The following is an 18,064-nucleotide window of genomic DNA, read 5'->3' as shown; positions in this document are numbered from 1 at the left end:
CTATCCAGAAGGAAAAAAATCCTTTTTTCATAAGGGCACTTGCACTAGACTTTTTATTGCAGCTCAGTTTACAACTGCCAAAATGTGGAAACAGCCTAAATGCCCACCAGCCTAGGAATGGATTAACAAGCTGTGGTATATGTACACCATGGGATACTATTCAGCCATTAAAAAAAATGGAGACTTTACAGCCTTTGTATTACCTGGATGGAAGTGGAACACATTATTCTTAGTAAAGCATCACAAGAATGGAGAAGCATGAATCCTATGTATTCAATTTTGATATGAGGACAATTAATGACAATTAATGACCAGGGCGGGGGGTGGAGGAAGGGGAGAGCAGAGAGAGAAAGGAGGGAGAGGTGGGGAAAGGAAGAGCAGAGAGAGGGAAGGAGGGAGGGGGTGGGGTACACAATCGTAAGAGAGACTTTACCTAACATATGCAATCAGTGTAACCTGGTTTCTTATACCCTCAATGAATCCCTAATAATAAAATAAAGTAATTATTTAAAAAAAGAAAATAAAAACCAAGACAAAGATTGCCAAAAAAAAAAAGTAGTTGTGTGTATAACTTGTTTTTAATTCCATAGCTTTCAAGTAGAGATGTTGATTTTTCAAGTCCATTGGTGGCTCAGCATGAAGTCACCATTCCTTTATAAGTAGTTTGCATATTTAGAGGTCTCCTCTAGAGCAAGAGAAGATGGAGGACACAGGAAAAGTAATTAATTTTGCAGCAGGAGATCCAAGGAATTCTTCTGGTATTCATTTCAGAAAAGAGTTAATATTAAGAAGCGCCTGTGGCTCAGTGAGTAGGGCGCCGGCCCCATATGCCGAGGGTGGCGGGTTCAAGCCCAGCCCCGGCCAAACTGCAACCAAAAATAGCCGGGCGTTGTGGCGGGCGCCTGTAGTCCCAGCTGCTTGGGAGGCTGAGGCAAGAGAATCGCATAAGCCCAAGAGTTAGAGGTTGCTGTGAGCTGTGTCACGCCACGGCACTCTACCGAGGGCGGTACAGTGAAACTCTGTCTCTACAAAAAAAAAAAAAAGAAGTGGACAATAATCTGGGATCCATTTTTGAGATAATAGAACTAAAAATCTGAGAGGGACTTTAAGCTGCTGATATCATGTTGAATATTAACACTGAGTAAAGAATAAAAATTTTTCAACCTTGAGAGAAAGATGATAAGTATTCTAAAAGATCAGACTTCTCTTTTAACTAACAATTCCAGTTTCTATTAATCAGATCTTTATATGAGCTTCAAATTTGTCTAAAGACTGCTTGGGTTTCCCCTTTGTCAAAAATGGTTTCCATTTCTCTGTATAAAATCCTAATTCCTGTTTAGTTACCTCCTGTCTGGTCTTGAATAAACACTAGAAGGAAGAACCTAGAGGATATTAAAGCTATGGGGTAAACAGGTGTAAAATATGACAGCAGTTGAAAAGAAGATCTTTTCAGTCTGAAGCAAAGGGAAGTCTGACCCTTAGAATTACTGGAATTTATGCTGATGTCAGAAAAATGAAATGGTTGTTAAAGATAGCAGTTACCCAAATACCACAATTCCTTTTACACTTCATGATCCCAGTTTCTATTTGTTTTCTCTATCTGTTTGTTTGATCTTTCTCTGTTTCTGTATATCTGTCTTTAAAATGAGGGCTGTAATGGGACCTGGCTTGTATACCAAAAGGCTTAACTACCACTGAGTTTGGAGGCATTTTGAATCATCAGACGGTAGATAAATGGTGGTGTGGTTAAAATTTATGCATTTTTAATATAAATTTTGTGTCTAGTATATTAAAATTATATTCAGATATATTGTACATCTGCTTCTCTTTGATCCACGTTTCTATCTTATCTGCTGTTAGCCCTCTGGTCTAGAACTGATTAGGGAAAATGGGGCCATCTGGAAACATGAGCAACTTGAGTTTCAGTCTGATTTCTAATACACATTTTGATTGATGCTAATTATATGGTTTATTTCATTTATTTTCTTAATATTTACTGTTAGAAAAGAAAATACTAATCTAAAATGAATTGTTTTCAAAGGCTTTGGATCTGGCTGCCCTTTCCACAGAGCATTCTCAGTACAAGGACTGGTGGTGGAAAGTACAGATTGGAAAATGTTACTACAGGTAAAATTTTGATTATATGTGAAGGGCCTAGAAGTGACCGTGTATTTTAAAGTTTCAACTTGGATATGTATGTATGCGTGTATATATATAGGTATTTTTATTTTTATTTTTGTAGAGACAGAGTCTCACTTTATTGCCCTCGGTAGAGTGCCATGGCATCACACAGCTCACAGCAACCTCCAACTCCTGGGCTGAAGCGATTCTCTTGCCTCAGCCTCCCGAGTAGCTGGGACTACAGGCGCCCGCCACAACGCCCAGCTATTCTTTGGTTTGCAGTTCAGCCGGGGCTGGGTTTGAACCCGCCACCCTTGGTATATGGGGCCGGTGCCTTACCGACTAAGCCACAGGCGCCGCCCTATATATAGGTATTTTTAAAAGAAAAAATATATTTTTATTTTTAAATAAATAATATTAAATATATATATGTATATATATACATATACATATATATATGTATTTTTAGCAGCTGACTATTGCTCTGGAGGGACAGGGCTCCGGGCTCTTGGTGTAGACGTGCGCATGCTCTTTACCATGGCCAGCTTCTGGATGTGCAGGATGGCTCTGGCCCTGCAGGTGGTGGCCGTGCGCAGATCAGGCGGCACTTGCTCTAGCGGATCATGTGCGGGATGATACTGAGGGTGGCCCTGCGGTTCTTGCTTGTTGTCTGCATGTGGGAGGTGGAAGGCTTGCGCTGGTGGCATCTCTGCTTCATGACCACTGTCACCCCTTTGCCGTCAGCTGCTGGCTCCATGCCCGCGGTCTTGCGGTGAATCAGCACGTTGTAGCAGAAGTTGTGAGCCTTCAGGTTTTGGGGGCTCAGTGCTGTACATGTATCTGGTGATTCCTCTTCATCAGGAAGGAAGGTGAAGCAGTTCACACCACCATCTGCGGCGGGTGTGTGGACACGGCGTCGTCTTCCTGCGCAGCCGCGGCTGGAGACAGAAAAAGCTATATATATTTTGATAAGATTTCCTCATGGAAAAGGGAGAACTGTGTCTTTGGCTTACTTGAGAAAACATTTACTTAACAATCAGGTGATGGTAATAAGAACCTTCAGAATACAAGTTTAGAGCTGGGATGGTTAATAGCTCAGTATCTCTTGCTGCATTTTCATTTGTTTTTTAATTTGTTTATCCTTCTATCTTAATTTTAAAAATTTCCGTTTTCATATTCTTGTTCTTTATGTATCTTTTTTATTATATTTTCTTCTGTGTCATTTGGGAGATAGGCAAATTATTAGAAATATACAGATTCGTATGCGATTTGAATTCACGGAAGTCAGTGACTGTTTTAGTCACAATTTAGGACTTGTGTTCAATTGATGTTATGTACAGAAATATGTTGTTTTTCAGGATTTTAGAGATCTTTGATGACATTTTATAAATACTCCTTGTGAAATCTGTGGGACCTTTGAAGAAGTGGGGTGTCTGCCACATCACTAACTTTAGGCTAGTCTTTTGGGATTTCTTTTAATCACTTTTAAATGATAATCAATTTTAATTCTCTTTTTGGAATTAAGATGTTAATTCCAAAGCCTCAGATAGCTCTGTGGGTATCAGCCACACCAATGCTTGAGGTTCAGGTTATAAAAAATGATCAAAGCTATCCTTTCAAGCCTGTAAATGAAAGTAGCACAATGTAACATACTGTATGTCATTGTGATCGTAGTTACACAAAGGAAAACGTTACCATATTGAAGTAGCTCTTAGATGGCTAGAAATGAGTAGTAACAAGAAAGCCTGGAAGTCTGTTAAGGACAGGCTGCATGAAAGCTCTGTGTACTCCGATGATAGATTTAGTGATAACAGAATGTTTCCTGAGGAGAAGACATGGGCATTGACATCAGGACAGTCATATTTAAGCAAGGAACAAATCTCAGATTCATAGACTAGGACGATCAGTATCAGATACCTAATAAAGGAAAAGAAAAAAGATTTCTTAGAATAATAAAATGGTATAATTAGACTGTATATTACTCAAGTGGCAAGTATTACTTAGATCAAAATAAGGATAATTTTTCAAATAGGCTATTGTATCAGAGAAGATGTTTTCAAAAAAATGTCATCCTTTAGTAAAATGGAGTACTAGGCATTTATTCAGGTCACTTGCCATATGTCCAGCTGATCGTAAGCTCTTTGGGTGGTGAACTGATGTGACCTCGCTTGCTGGCAGCTGTTAGTCCTGCTGTGACTAGGCTTAGACAGACTCTTTATACACCATTTGGGGGCTAAAAGCTAGTGAATGTGAAGATAGGCAACTTATGCCAAACTGTATAAACATACATGTTAATGTAGTGTGTGTACAACATTACCTTCTTTGGTACATGCTTACTCTTATGGATGTAATATCTCTATTCATATCCCCAGGGTATGATATGGTATTTATTTTATTAATGTTTAATTTTTAAAATTGCTGTTCATAGATTAGGAATGTATCGTGAAGCAGAAAAACAGTTTAAATCAGCCCTGAAGCAGCAGGAAATGGTAGATACCTTTCTCTACTTGGCAAAAGTAAGTAAATCTTTTAAATTTGAATGAAATCTGTCTTCTCAGAATAAATGTTTAAATTCATATAGAGGGTAACTGGGAAAAATCAATTACCCTGAAAAAATAAGAAAAGTCCTTTGAAAGATTGTCTTTTAAGACAGAAGAAAATATCACAGGCTCACTACCCCCATGGGTAATAGTCCCTAGAGAGGCCTTTTCTGCAACACATTTGTCTACTATCTGAGCAGGTTATAGAGAACAGGGACCATGTTATGTAAGTCTTTAAGGTACTTTTTATCATGTACCTTATGTATTGCAATTTAATTTAACCCTTATGATAAACCTGCAAGGTTGGTTTTATTATTTGACTTACAGCATGTTTTTAGGCTATTAAAAGCCAGCATTCAGACCCAGGTCTTTCTAGCTCCAGAGCCTATTTGTGACCACATAGTGCCACCCATAGCCACAGCCAAAGTGACAGGCCAACTAGAATTTTCAGTATTGGAGTAAAATTACTTCTTTACTTACACCAGCTACTTTGAAAGAAAAAGATGAAGTGGTGGTTATGAAGCTATATATAAGGTATATCTTGCTGTATCTTTTAGAGTTTTTTAAATTTAAAGATGTGGTAAAAGAGATTCAAAAGAAGAGGACATATAGGGCGGCACCTGTGGCTCAGTGAGTAGGGCGCCGGCCCCATATGCCGAGGGTGGCGGGTTCAAGCCCAGCCCCGGCCAAACTGCAACCAAAAAATAGCCGGGTGTTGTGGCGGGCGCCTGTAGTCCCAGCTGCTCGGGAGGCTGAGGCAGGAGAATCGCTTAAGCCCAGGAGTTGGAGGTTGCTGTGAGCTGTGTGACACCACGGCGCTCTACCAAGGACAATAAAGTGAAACTCTGTCTCTACAAAAAAAAAAAAAAAAAAGAAGAGGACATATAAAAGGAAGTGCCTCTCATTCCTAAATATGGTAATAAAAAACATATTAAAAAGAAACACAATGAAAAGTATACTATATAAATTAAGTTTGCTGATTGTAGTATTTTTATAGTGATTTTCAAAAATGTTTGAAACTATCTGGAATCTAAGTTTGTCTTTTTGTTTGTTTGTTTATTGAAACATTCTCACTCTGTCTCCCTGGTTAAAGTGCCATGGCATCATAGCTCACAGCAACCTCAAACTCTTGGTCTCAAGTGGTCCTCTTGCCTCAGCCTCCCAAGTAGCTGGGACTACAGGCATCCATCCCAATGCCCACCTAGTTTTTCTGTTTTTAGTAGATGGGGAGGTCTCGCTCCTGCTGAGGCTGGTCTTGAACTCCTAAGCTCAAGCAATCCACCCACCTCAGCCTCCCAGAGTGCTGAGATTATGGGTTTGAGTCACCACGCCTGGCCTGAGTTTGTCTTTCACACATTATATTTTGACCTTAAATTTTTAAAGTTTCTAAGCATAGTAAACTTTTTAGAAAGAAACAGCTTAAAATTAAAGCTCAGGTCACTGTTTGACCATCTTCTTAATTATCATTTATCATGTGGTTGGAAAAAATGTGCTTAGTATTTTAACTATCGTTAAATATGTGGTTTCATCTATTTTTTCATAAATTGATTTTTTAAATCCATTATTGCCTAGATGACTATGTAGAGGTAAAATTTACATTATTTCTTTTATGTGAAGGAATAGTTTCTATGTAATACAGATCAAGCAGATTTCAGGAATAACATTGTTTCTTAAAATTTTTAATCATTAATTTAAACATTATTAAATATATTATTACATACTATATCAATCATATTATTTATTATATTTTAAAAAGCATGGCAGAAGTGTATAAGGTAAAAACTGAAAAATTTTTTTAAACATACATAGTTCTCTCATCTCAAACTTTACCAATAAATACTATAAACAGTTTTCTCTTATATCCATTTGGGCATTTTCATAGTACAACCTGACTGTTTAGCAAGTGGATCCAAAATCCTAAAGGAAAATGTCATAATCTTTTCTTTCCATACACAAAATCATAATTCTGTTTTAGAAATTCCTGTGAAGCATATAGGTTATCCATGTTAATGTTCTAATTACTGATGAAGTGGAAACCATTGAACACTAACTTGCTTCATACCTCACAAACCTGTTTGCCCTCTACTTTGAAGGGGCCCTTCTCCAACACCCTCTCCACTGTTGCTGTTTGTCATACCTTGTTCTCTGTGTCCTCCCCTTTTCCTCCAGCATCTTCAACTTTAGTCTCCTAATTGGTTCCTTAATGCCAGCTTATAGGCCTGTGATTTTCAACCATTGCGCTTTGGCACACTAGTGAGCCATGAGAGGATCTTAGGTATGCCAAAAAAAATTTTAAAGACCATTAATTAAATTATTTTTGAAAGAAGTTTAATGCATAGTAAATACACATATTAAAACCATTAAAAAAAAACCTTTGAAAATTGATTATATGGTATGTCCTTGTTATAATAAGTAAATGTTTTATTGTTATAATGAATAAACACTGGCTTCTTTCTTTTTTTCTTTTGAGACAGAGTCTCACTTAACCCTGGGTAGAGTGCTGTGCCATCATAGCTCACAGCAACCTCCAAATCCTTGGGCTTAGGTGATTCTCTTGCCTCAGCCTCCTGAGTAGCTGGCCTCACAGGTGTCCGCCACAACGCCCAGCCATTTTTCTGTTGCAATTTGGCCCGGGCTGGGTTTGAACCCACTACTCTCCATACATGGGGCCGGCACCCCACCCACTGAGCCACAGACGCCGCCCAACACTGGCTTATTTCTAAAGTGGGTGGGGTGTAGCCTTGGAAATTAAGGTTTCAAGACACATCCATACATAGATGGTGTGATTTGACAAGGATTTGCTGATGAACACTGGTGAAATAATCCGAAGTGAATGAAGCCGTGTGACTCAGCAATCCCTTGTTGTCTCTTAAGTAGTAAGGAGGTGTAGCTAAACTGAACGTGTCAAATGGTTCTGTCTAGATTTGAAATAGTGAAGTAGTTGGACACAATTACCTTGCAAATCCCAGCTTTGAAAATTTTCCAACTGTGTCTAATTAATACCTGTATTTATTTTTAAAAAGTATGAGTTATTTATTTATTTATATTATTTTTGATTTGGTAATTTTTATTTTTATTACATAGTGTTCAATTAAAATGGACATGTTTTTAGTAAAGAAACAAATATTAGAAGAAGATGCTAGTGTGTCAAATACAGCTTTATCCAGTATGTTGGCAACTAAATTAAAAACAATTAGTCATTTATATAATGAATATAATTAAGATTATTTGTCATTTGGTTTTATATGTAGTAAAGGAAATCCACCACGTCTAATATGCATAATTTGTGGCGAAACATTAGCAAATGAAGCTTTGGTTCCTAGCAAATTAAAGAGACATTTATAGTACAAACATTCCTGCTTGTCCAAAAAGCTGGTGGAGTACTTCATACGACTTGCTCTCAATAATACTAATCAAATAAAAATATGGATCAAATATGCAACAATATGAGATAAAGCACAGCCTCTCTGGGGACTGTTACACAATAACAGAAATCTCATACAATTGCAGAATCCATTATTGTATTGGCCTGCTGTACAATTGTAAAAACAATGTTTGGAGAAGAATACAGAAAGGAAATTTAAAAATTCTGCTTTCAGATAATACAATTTCTCAGCATGCTAAGGATTTATCTGAAAATATAGAATTTCAAGTAGTATCTCACCTCAAAGAAGTAAACGTTTGCAATTCGTTTGAATGAATCTACTAATACCAGTGGTAAACCCCAACTTTTATTATTCAGATATGTCTATAAAGAAGAAATCATAGAACAGTTTTTATCGACCACTCCAAATAACAACAAAGGGTGAAGATATTTTTGATTTGATCTGTAATTACTTTAATTCTAATAACTTGTTTTGGGATTCCTGCATAAGTATTTGTACAGATAGGAGCCTCATCTATGTCCAGAGGTGTAAAAAGATTTGTTGCATTTGCACAAAAAAAAAAATTCAAAAAATTTTTTTGCACACTGTTTCCTACACAGAGAATTGCTGGTGTCAAAATCATTAGAGCATGAATTACAAAAGGTTCTAGACACACTAATAAAATAATTACATAAAAAGCAGGTCATTACAATCAAGATTATTTGCAGAATTATGTTCCTCAATGGATGCTTCTCATATATGGAGGTGAGATGGTTATCTTGAGGAAGAGTTCTATTAAGATTTTATTAATTAAAAATCCTTTATAAAAATGCAACATTCTAAATTAGGTGATTTACTTTGTGATAAGGTTTGGTGTAATAAAGTTGCATTTCTTACAGATTTATTTCAGTGTTTGAATACTCCTAATAAGAATATGCAGGGAAATCATGAAAGTATTTTCGTGTCTACATATAAAATTAATGCTTTCAGAGAAAAATTACTGCTCTGGAAGAAAAGGATTAAAAGAGAAAATGCAGTAGAAATGTTGGAACTAGTGAAAAGGTGTAAACTGGGTAAAAATCTTATTGAACAAATTTTACAAACTTTAGATTCATTGTACACAGATTTTGAAAAATATTTTCCTGCATCTACACTTGACATGATGTCTCTGGATGGGTTGTGAAATCCTTTTAAGTGCATTATGTCAGCAAATTTAAATATTACTGAAGAGGAAGAGTTAACAGAAATAATGACAGAGGATTTCAGTTAAAATATTCAACAACCTTTTGGTTATCTCTCAGGGGTGAATTTCCAAATATTACAGAAAAAAGCAGTAGAAATACTTCTTCCATCCTCAACATCATATTTGTGTAAAGTGAGCTTTTCTGCCAAGAATAATGTTAAAAACAAAAATTGATCATGGCTAGAATCCTTGAAAGAAGATTAAGAGTATGCCTGTCCAAAATTTTAAAAAGTCAAGCTCAGATATCTCATTAAATGTTAAATTATAATAAACAGAAAAATAAATAGAAGTAAGTTTTAAAAAGAATTTTAATTGGGCGGCGCCTGTGGCTCAGTGAGTAGGGCGCCGGCCCCATATGCCGAGGGTGGCGGGTTCGGACCCAGCTCTGGCCAAACTGCAACAGAAAAATAGCCGGGTGTTGTGGCGGGCACCTGTGGTCCCAGCTGCTCGGGAGGCTGAGGCAAGAGAATCGCGTAAGCCCAAGAGTTAGAGGTTGCTGTGAGCCGTGTGACGCCACGGCACCCTACCCGAGGGCGGTACCATGAGACTCTGTCTCTATAAAAAAAAAAAAAAAAATTTAATTGTTATCTTTTTATTACAAATTGTAATAAATTGATTCACTTTATTTTTTGGCCATGATAGTATATTTTGTCTGCGTTAATAAATAAATGAAAAATGGTGTGTTCTTTTTTCTTAATTTTTTTTTAAAAAATAGACATAATCTAAGTGTGCTATGGAAGTTTGACTATAGGTTCAAATGTGCTATGAGATAAAAAAAGGTTGAAAAACACTGCTATAGACAAACTCATGTCTGTTCTATCATAAAAAGATTTTCCCTTGATCCTTGTCTATTCCTGCCCAGTCTCTTTGACAACAGTAAACCCACAATAAGCATTTGTTGGAGGAACGAATGAATGGTTCATATAACAAGTAGAGATAAAACTATAACATCATTATTAGAACTTAATCCTGCACATTTCTGAAAACTTTTTACTATAATATCTAAGAGATAATTTGTTACTAATCAATAATTATAAACTTGTCATAAGAAATACTGTTGTTTCAAGAACTGATACTTTTATTGAAATGTGTCTTGCTTTTAGGTTTACATCTCTTTGGATCAACCTGTAACTGCTTTAAATCTTTACAAACAAGGTTTAGATAAGTTTCCAGGAGAAGTAACCCTACTCTGTGGAATTGCCAGAATCTACGAGGTAAAATTCATATTATTGTTATTGTTTTTTATTGATATATAGTGATTGTACATATTTGGGGGGTACATGTAATGTTTTAATGCCTAGGTACAGTATGTAAGGATCAGATCAGGTGATATTTATCACCACAAACATTTATCTTTTCTTTGTGTTGGGAACGTTATGATTCTCTTCAAACTACTTAAAAATATATAATAAATTATAGCTAACTATAATTTCCCTATTATACCATCGAATGCTCTAGAATTTAATCTTTCTATGTAACTGTATTTTTGTATCCCTTAACCAACTTCTCTTTATCCTCCCTCTTTCCTGCCCAGCCTCTGGTAACCACAATTCTATTCTCTACCTCCACGAGGTTCACTTTTTTTAGCTTCCACATATGAGTGAGAACGTGTGATATTTGCCATTATGTGCCTGGTTTATTTTATTTACCGTAATGGCCTCTTGTTTCATCCAAGTTGCTATAAATGACAGGATTTCCTTTTTCTTCATGGCTGAATAACGTTCCATTGTGTGTATGTGCCACATTTTCTTCATCCGTTCATCTGTCAATGGACTCTGAGACTGCGTCCATATCTTGGCTGTTGTGAATAGTGCTGCAGTATACATGGGAGTACAGATGTTTCTTTGATACGCTGATTTCATTCTCTTGCATATATACCCAGCAGTGAGATTGGTGGCTCCTATAGTAGTTGTATCTTTAGTTGTTTGAGGAGCCCCCATACTGTTCTCCATAATGGCTGTACTACTTCACATTCCCATCAACAGTGTATGAGTGGGCCCCTTTCTCTGCATCCTCACCAGTATTTGTTATTTTTTGTCTTTTTGATAATAGCCATGCTAACTGGTATGAAATGATATGTTATTGTAGTTTCGATGTGCATTTTCCTGATGATTGGTGATACTCAGCATTTTTCATACGTCTGTTTGCCATTTGTATGTCTTCTTTTGAGAAATGTCTGCTCAGATTTTTTGCCCATTTTAAAAATTGGATTATTTGCTTTTTGCTATTGAGTTGTTTGCACTCCTTATATATTCTGGTTATTAATCTCTTGTCAGATGAATTTGCAAATATTTTCTCTCATTCTGTGGATTGTGCCTTCGCTTTGTTGACTCTTTCCTCTGCTGTATAGCAGCTTTTTATTAGTAGCTTGATATAGTCCCACATGTCTGCTTTTGTCTTGATTGCCTGTGCTTTTGAGGTCTTACACAAAAAATCTCTGCCCAGATCAATGTCTTGGAGTGTTTTCCCAGTGTTTTCTTCTAGTAGTTTCATAGTTTCAGGCCTTAGATTTAAACCTTGAATCCATTTTGATTTTATTTTATTTTGTGTATGGTGAGAAATAGGGGTCTGTTCAGTTTTCTCAGCACCATTTATTAAAAAGACGGTCCTCTCCCTGTTGTATGTTCTTGGTGTCTTTGTCAAAAACGAGTCAGCTGTAAATGCGTGGATTTACGTATACCTCTATTCTGTTTCACTGGTCTGTGTATCTGTATTTATGCCAGCATTGCTGATTTGATTGCTACTGTTTACTATCCTAGCATATTTTGAAGTCAGGTAGTTTGATGCCTTCAGTTTGGTTCTTTATGCTCAGGATTCTTTTAGCTATTCTGGGTTTTTGGGGGGTACACATAAATTTTAGGATTTTTTTTCTGTTTCTTTGAAGAATTCCATTGGTATTTTGATAGGGATTGCCATGTTGTTTTTAAAAAGTTGATATAAAATTGAGGTTATATGCCACTTAAATAAGCTCATAGTTCCTTGGGGTCCTGGTAATGAGAATAATTTATAAAATTATGGATTGTTGGCCTGAGGTTTACCAGTAAAGCAAGAGACTTTATGCATTTAGTCAAACTTAATTTTTATTAGGAAGTATTTCAGACACACACAGAATGGTATAAAATAGAAATTTAAATTAATTTCCCCATATGGATAGCTTCTTGTCCCATTTAAAGCCGACTCGTTTTGATTATTTCCTAATGTTTGTAGTGTCAAATATCAAGTTTTTCCCATATATGGTGGATATGTTTTGAGGCTTTCTATTCTTTTCCCCCATCCTTGTATCAATATTATATCACCTTAATTTCTGTAGCTTTATAAAACTGTGTGGTAGAGTTCATCTTTCTCAGGAGTGTCTTAGGTATTTTGGACTTTTATTTATTCTTCTAAATTTTAGAATCACATTGTCAAATTTCATCAATAGTCCCTTTGAGATATAGTTCCTGCTGCCTAATTATTGTAGCTTTACAATAATTCCTGATATCAGGTCAGGGAAATTCTACCACATTGTTCTTCATAGTTGGTTATTCTTGGTCCTTTGCTCTTCCTTATTGATTTTAGGGTTGACCTACCAAGAACTCTAAAAAAACCCCTGCAGGTATATTGATTGAAATTACATTGAATATATGAATAATGTAAAATGGGTGGTTGGGCTGCCTTTCTTCTCATTCTTAATCATGATATAACTCTCCCTTTTACTTAGGACTTCTTTTTTGTCCCTCAGTGTATATTTTGTAATTATCTCTAGAAAGATGTTGTCGGGAAGGCAGGGGAGGTTTCCCAAACCACCCTGAGATTCAGTGATTTACTAGTAAATCACTAGGATTTACTAGTACTTACCATGCAGTTGTACTTACAGTTAATATTTATTAGAGCAGAAGGATAAAAAGCAAAATCAGTAAAGGGAAAACACTTAATGGGGCAAAGTTTAGAGGAAATCAGGAGCAAGCTTATAAGAGTCCTCCCCCATTGGAGTCACACAGGACATAATCATTCTAGCAACAAGTTGCAACAGCTTGGGAGAAATGTCCACCAAAGATGTTCATTAGAGTCTTGGTAACCAAGGTTATTACTGGAGCTAGTAATATAGTCATGTTTTGCCTGTCATGTAACAAACCACACTGTAAAAAAGTTTAGGTGTAGTGAGCCTCTGTTATCATTTGAGGAAAGTTTTATATCAATATAGGGAACCACCCAAATTCCCAAATGCAAGCCTTTCTAAGAATAGGGGTATAAGGCTCTATGTTTACATTTTTTTGCACAGATGTATTACTAGGTATAACTGAATAGAATATTATTTTCCCATCATATTTTCTATTTGATTACTTGTAGTGATACAATTTGGATATTTGTCTTTTCTAAATCTCATGTTGAAATTTGAACTCCAGTGTTAGAGATGGGGTGTTTGGGTAATTGGGGCAGAGCACTTCGATCAGTCAGTAAAAATACTTGATCAGTATCTCTCTGTCTTTACTTGTTGTAACCTTAAATTGAATATGAACAAAACTTTGACTAAGAAATTTAGGAAGGAAAAAAGTGGAGTTGATTTTTGAAACCAGTGGAGTTCATGCTAGTTCCAGTGGTGACTATCCTGATCTTACTGGAGCTCTTTAAACCTTAGGATCAGCCTTCACACTTTTCAGTCCTTTTGCCCTTCTTTTCTCAAGCAAGAAGTTCTAGTAAAAAGAGCTAAAGAATTATTGCATCTTTAACGTGAGGTTGCTGGTGAGATGAATTCCTTCTAAGCCTCTAGTATAGTTACTGTTGCTATGGCATTGATAGGTAGTGATTATGAGGGTATTCTTTAATCATCTTTTTTTCCTGGTCTGAGTTGAGTTTGCAGTTGGAAGAAGAAAGGAGTAAAGAGGAAAGCATCCTAATTGTAGGGACAATATTTCATGCATAAGTAAGGTGATCAAGGATTAAGCAGAGACTTGAAATACTGTAGTTGGGATATTTTCCCCTTGGATATACACAGTTAATTTCTTTTATGCCAAAGTCTACCACACCGAAGTCAGATTTCCAGTGTATTCGTTCTCTTTATGTAACAAAAGATTTGGAGATAATTAGTAAAGTTGGGTTCTTAGCATTGTACCCTACACTGTGTTTGCCTTTAAGGACTTTTCTTGATGTACATCATGCTTGTCTCTGGAGGATTGATTCTCTTCCTTCATGTTCTCTTCTTTTTATTTATCTTTTGTTTTTATATTGTACCTTTCAGGTATATTTGTTGAAAATGGAATGGGGAAGATTTTTGTAAGTATGGCACATAGTCCCAGAAAGGCTTATTAGGAAAGATTGGTAGACTTGAGAGTATAAAAGCTAAATTTCTTATGTAGCAAAAACAAAAATACGAACCAAAGCAAAACAAAAGGTAAAAATATCAAACAGGGAAAATGCTCGCCATATCTAAGAAAGACAAAAGACTGCTTTTTATTTCCTCAATCTACACATTGCTGAAAAATCGCTAAAATGGGAGATTTACACACATGCACACACATACATAGGCACACACACAAACACACAAATGCCCATGTACACACACACACTTATATTCTCATTTATTTAGTCAAGAATGTAAACACTTATGAAAATTAGATGTTTTCTCAGAGCAGTTGTGGATCAACATATCATGGCTTGGCTTTCCTATAGGCTCTACTTTCCTATCAGTCTTCACAGTGGCCATTGACCCATGCCATGCTTGTAAAACCATCCCCGAGATGAGATTACAGCCAAATTCCAGCTATATTTTGTCTATACACCATCCTTTTGTACTCAGGATATCTAGAAGAACTCAATGGAGCCATCTATACTTTTCCTCTGAAGAGAGTGTTTATAAACACTGAGCCTTCCTGAATTTTGAACTAAATTCCGTATAAGCATAAGTTCATTTCATCTGAGATGAGAAAATAGAGTCAGTGCCCAGGATTCTTGAGCCATGTCTCTGCCTCTAGCTCTCCTGTGTCCAAGAGGGTTTTTCCTCCCCAGTCTCCTCATACACACAAACCAATAATAAAAGGACAAAAGATAGGGTAGAGAGGAAAGCCTAAGAGTTCCAGGTTGTTGTGAGCTGTGACACCACAGTACTCTACCAAGGGCAACATAGTAAGACTCTATTTAAAAAAAAAGAAAGAAAGAAAGAAATTTTGTTCATATATAAGCACATATATGAGTAACATGCTCTAACCATAAACAGAATCATTCTAAACTTTGTAACATGCAATGTATTTTTTTTTGTTTTGTTTTCAGTCTCTTGACTATCTTTCTATATCAATAGAAATATAAATGAATAGAAATATAAATATCTGATGAGTTAAATGCCTCACTTCTGTCATAATTAAAGACAGTAACAACTAAAACAATAATCTCACTTAATGAGATTGGTAAAGATAAAGTTCCATTATATCTAGGGCTGTCAAGGATATGGACTCCAAACTCCAAACTCCAAACTCCCATTGTTGGTGGGAGTGCACATTGGTACAACCCATTTGGAAACTTTTTGCAGTTATTGAATTTTACTTACAGAAATTTTTCTTAAGGTGCTAAAAGATATGTACAAAGATGGCTTGTATTATATTTTGTCATAAAATAGTAAATTAATGGTTCATCAAAAGGGGGGTTGATTAAATTATTGATGGAACACTGTGTGGAAGTAAAAAGAAATGAAGTAAAGTTTTTCGTTTTGATATGGAAAGATAGTCAAGAGACTGAAAACAAAACAAAAAAAAATACATTGCATGTTACAAAGTTTAGAATGATTCTGTTTATGGTTAGAGCATGTTACTCATATATGTGCTTATATATGAACAAAATTTCTTTCTTTCTTTCTTTTTTTTTAAATAGAGTCTTACTATGTTGCCCTTGGTAGAGTACTGTGGTGTCACAGCTCACAACAACCTGGAACTCTTAGGCTTACGCAATTCTCTTGTCTCAGTCTCCCAAGTAGCTGCGACTACAGATGCCCACCACAATGGGCATTGTTGTAGTTGTCATTGTTGTTTGGCAGGCCCAGGCTGAGTTCAAACTCGCCAGCTCCTGTGTATGTGGCTGGCGCCCTAGCCACTAAGCTACAGGCACCGAGCCATGAGCAAAATTTCTTGAAGAATACTCAGGAAACTACTAACAGAGCCTTGTCCAAAGGGACTTGGAGAGGACTTTTTCTTTTTTGTAATGTTTAAAGTTTATTTAGCGTAAACATGTATTTTATAAGTTCATAAAACTTAATTAAAAACTATATATTGTATTGTCTCCAAAATAAGTGAGTCTAAAATTCCTCAAAATTGCATAAATTGATTTCTGTACCCATCAGTCAGGTATATAAATATTTTAAGGTGGTTTTAGGAAATGCAAAGCCTTGAATCAATTGGCTGTTGAGGCCAGAGTCTTCTTTATATTCTCCATTGCCACCTTTGTAGGCTATAACACCAAAGCCTTGCAATATGAGATGCTTTTGTTATTGAGTAAGAATTTCACTTATAAAGCACATGAAAAAAACGTATATAAAGCATGGGTTTGGATCAACTGGTGAATGTTTTATTAGGGTTTGTGGGACTCACTGAGAACCAGTTGAGTGATAGATACAAGATTTATACAAATGAAGCCCAAGCCATTTAATCTTATTACTGGTAAAAGCAGAATCAGAGCATGTGGCTTTAGATATATGGGCAAAGGTATTTAACAGCCTTCAATCTCTTAAGTTAGACAGACTAATCCACAGTCATGGACATAGGTCTGTGACTTACAGACTTTTTCCACTCAAGGAGAACCTGTTTTTTCCATAAAAATATGCTATTTATGCTAACATGTTATAAGTTTATTAAATGTTATTTAGAATGAATTAATGTTTTAAAATATCTGAGTTTCAATTTCTAATATCAATCTATATAACCTATATAAATAAAACTTCTTTGGGGTTCTCAGCTTTTTTTAAAAGTTTAAAGGTATATTGAGCTCAAAAAGTTTGAAAACCTTTGTTACAGTAGAAACATGAGAAGTTAAGAAAAATTCTGAAAGTTGTTTAATTCTGATTTATTAGTTTTTTAGTATTCAGAAGCACTAAATCTGGTGCCAAGAAAAGGTACATCACATAATCTTGTTCTAAATGAATTTACCATGTTTCATGGATTCTAAAAACATTTCCCCCCCCCACATTTTAATGTCTCTGAAATTATGGTATGTCTTACAATGGATAGCATGTCTTACAATGGATAGCATCTTTTGATTCTTCTGGCCAAGTATCATATGTAATGTAGTTGTCAAAGTCTGCTTATACGGAAACCTGATCATTATTCCTGGCAGCATCGTGAACTTGGTAATTATTCCCGAATGTTGCCCGAAAGCTTTTGTTGACACCTACTGGTAAGATTAAGAAAGCACAGGCATCACCTTAGCAGAATGACTGTCAATAGCTTGGAAGAAAGTTCTGGAGACAATACTGGAGCACACTTTTAAGAAATGATGAGAGTGGATTTTCTTTTTTCTTTCTTTTTTTTTTTTTTGCAGTTTTTGGCTGGGGCTGGGTTTGAACCTGCAACCTCTAGCATATGGGGCTGGCGCCCTACTCCTTTGAGCTACAGGCACCGCCCAGATGAGAGTGGATTTTAAATGTTCTCACCACAAAGAAATGATAAATATGTGAGGTGATGGATATATTATTAGTTAAGCTAATTTATTCATTCCAATATATTCATAATGTATATACATATATCAAGGCATCACATTGTACCCCTTTAATATATACAATTATTATTTGTCACTTAAAAAATACTGTATCACCAGTGTATGGAATAATACTTTGT

The 18,064-nt window shown here is 36.0% G+C and overlaps 1 protein-coding gene across 2 annotated transcripts in view; it reads left to right on the top strand.

Moving 5' to 3' along the window:
- The window catches only part of TTC8 (tetratricopeptide repeat domain 8), a 61,253-nt gene that overhangs the window by 29,849 nt on the left and 13,340 nt on the right, over nucleotides 1-18,064 (top strand). For both annotated transcript variants that reach the window (XM_053603194.1, XM_053603193.1), the window contains 3 exons: nucleotides 2,042-2,127; nucleotides 4,550-4,637; nucleotides 10,373-10,483. In XM_053603194.1, coding sequence (XP_053459169.1) covers nucleotides 2,042-2,127; nucleotides 4,550-4,637; nucleotides 10,373-10,483 — 285 coding nt within the window. The remainder of the gene's footprint in view (nucleotides 1-2,041; nucleotides 2,128-4,549; nucleotides 4,638-10,372; nucleotides 10,484-18,064) is intronic.

Source organism: Nycticebus coucang, chromosome 9, assembly GCF_027406575.1.
Source record: "Nycticebus coucang isolate mNycCou1 chromosome 9, mNycCou1.pri, whole genome shotgun sequence".
Classification (NCBI taxonomy): Eukaryota; Metazoa; Chordata; class Mammalia; order Primates; family Lorisidae; genus Nycticebus; species Nycticebus coucang.
Note: the sequence above shows the minus strand (reverse complement) of the source record. Positions and strands in the feature narration are given on the sequence as shown.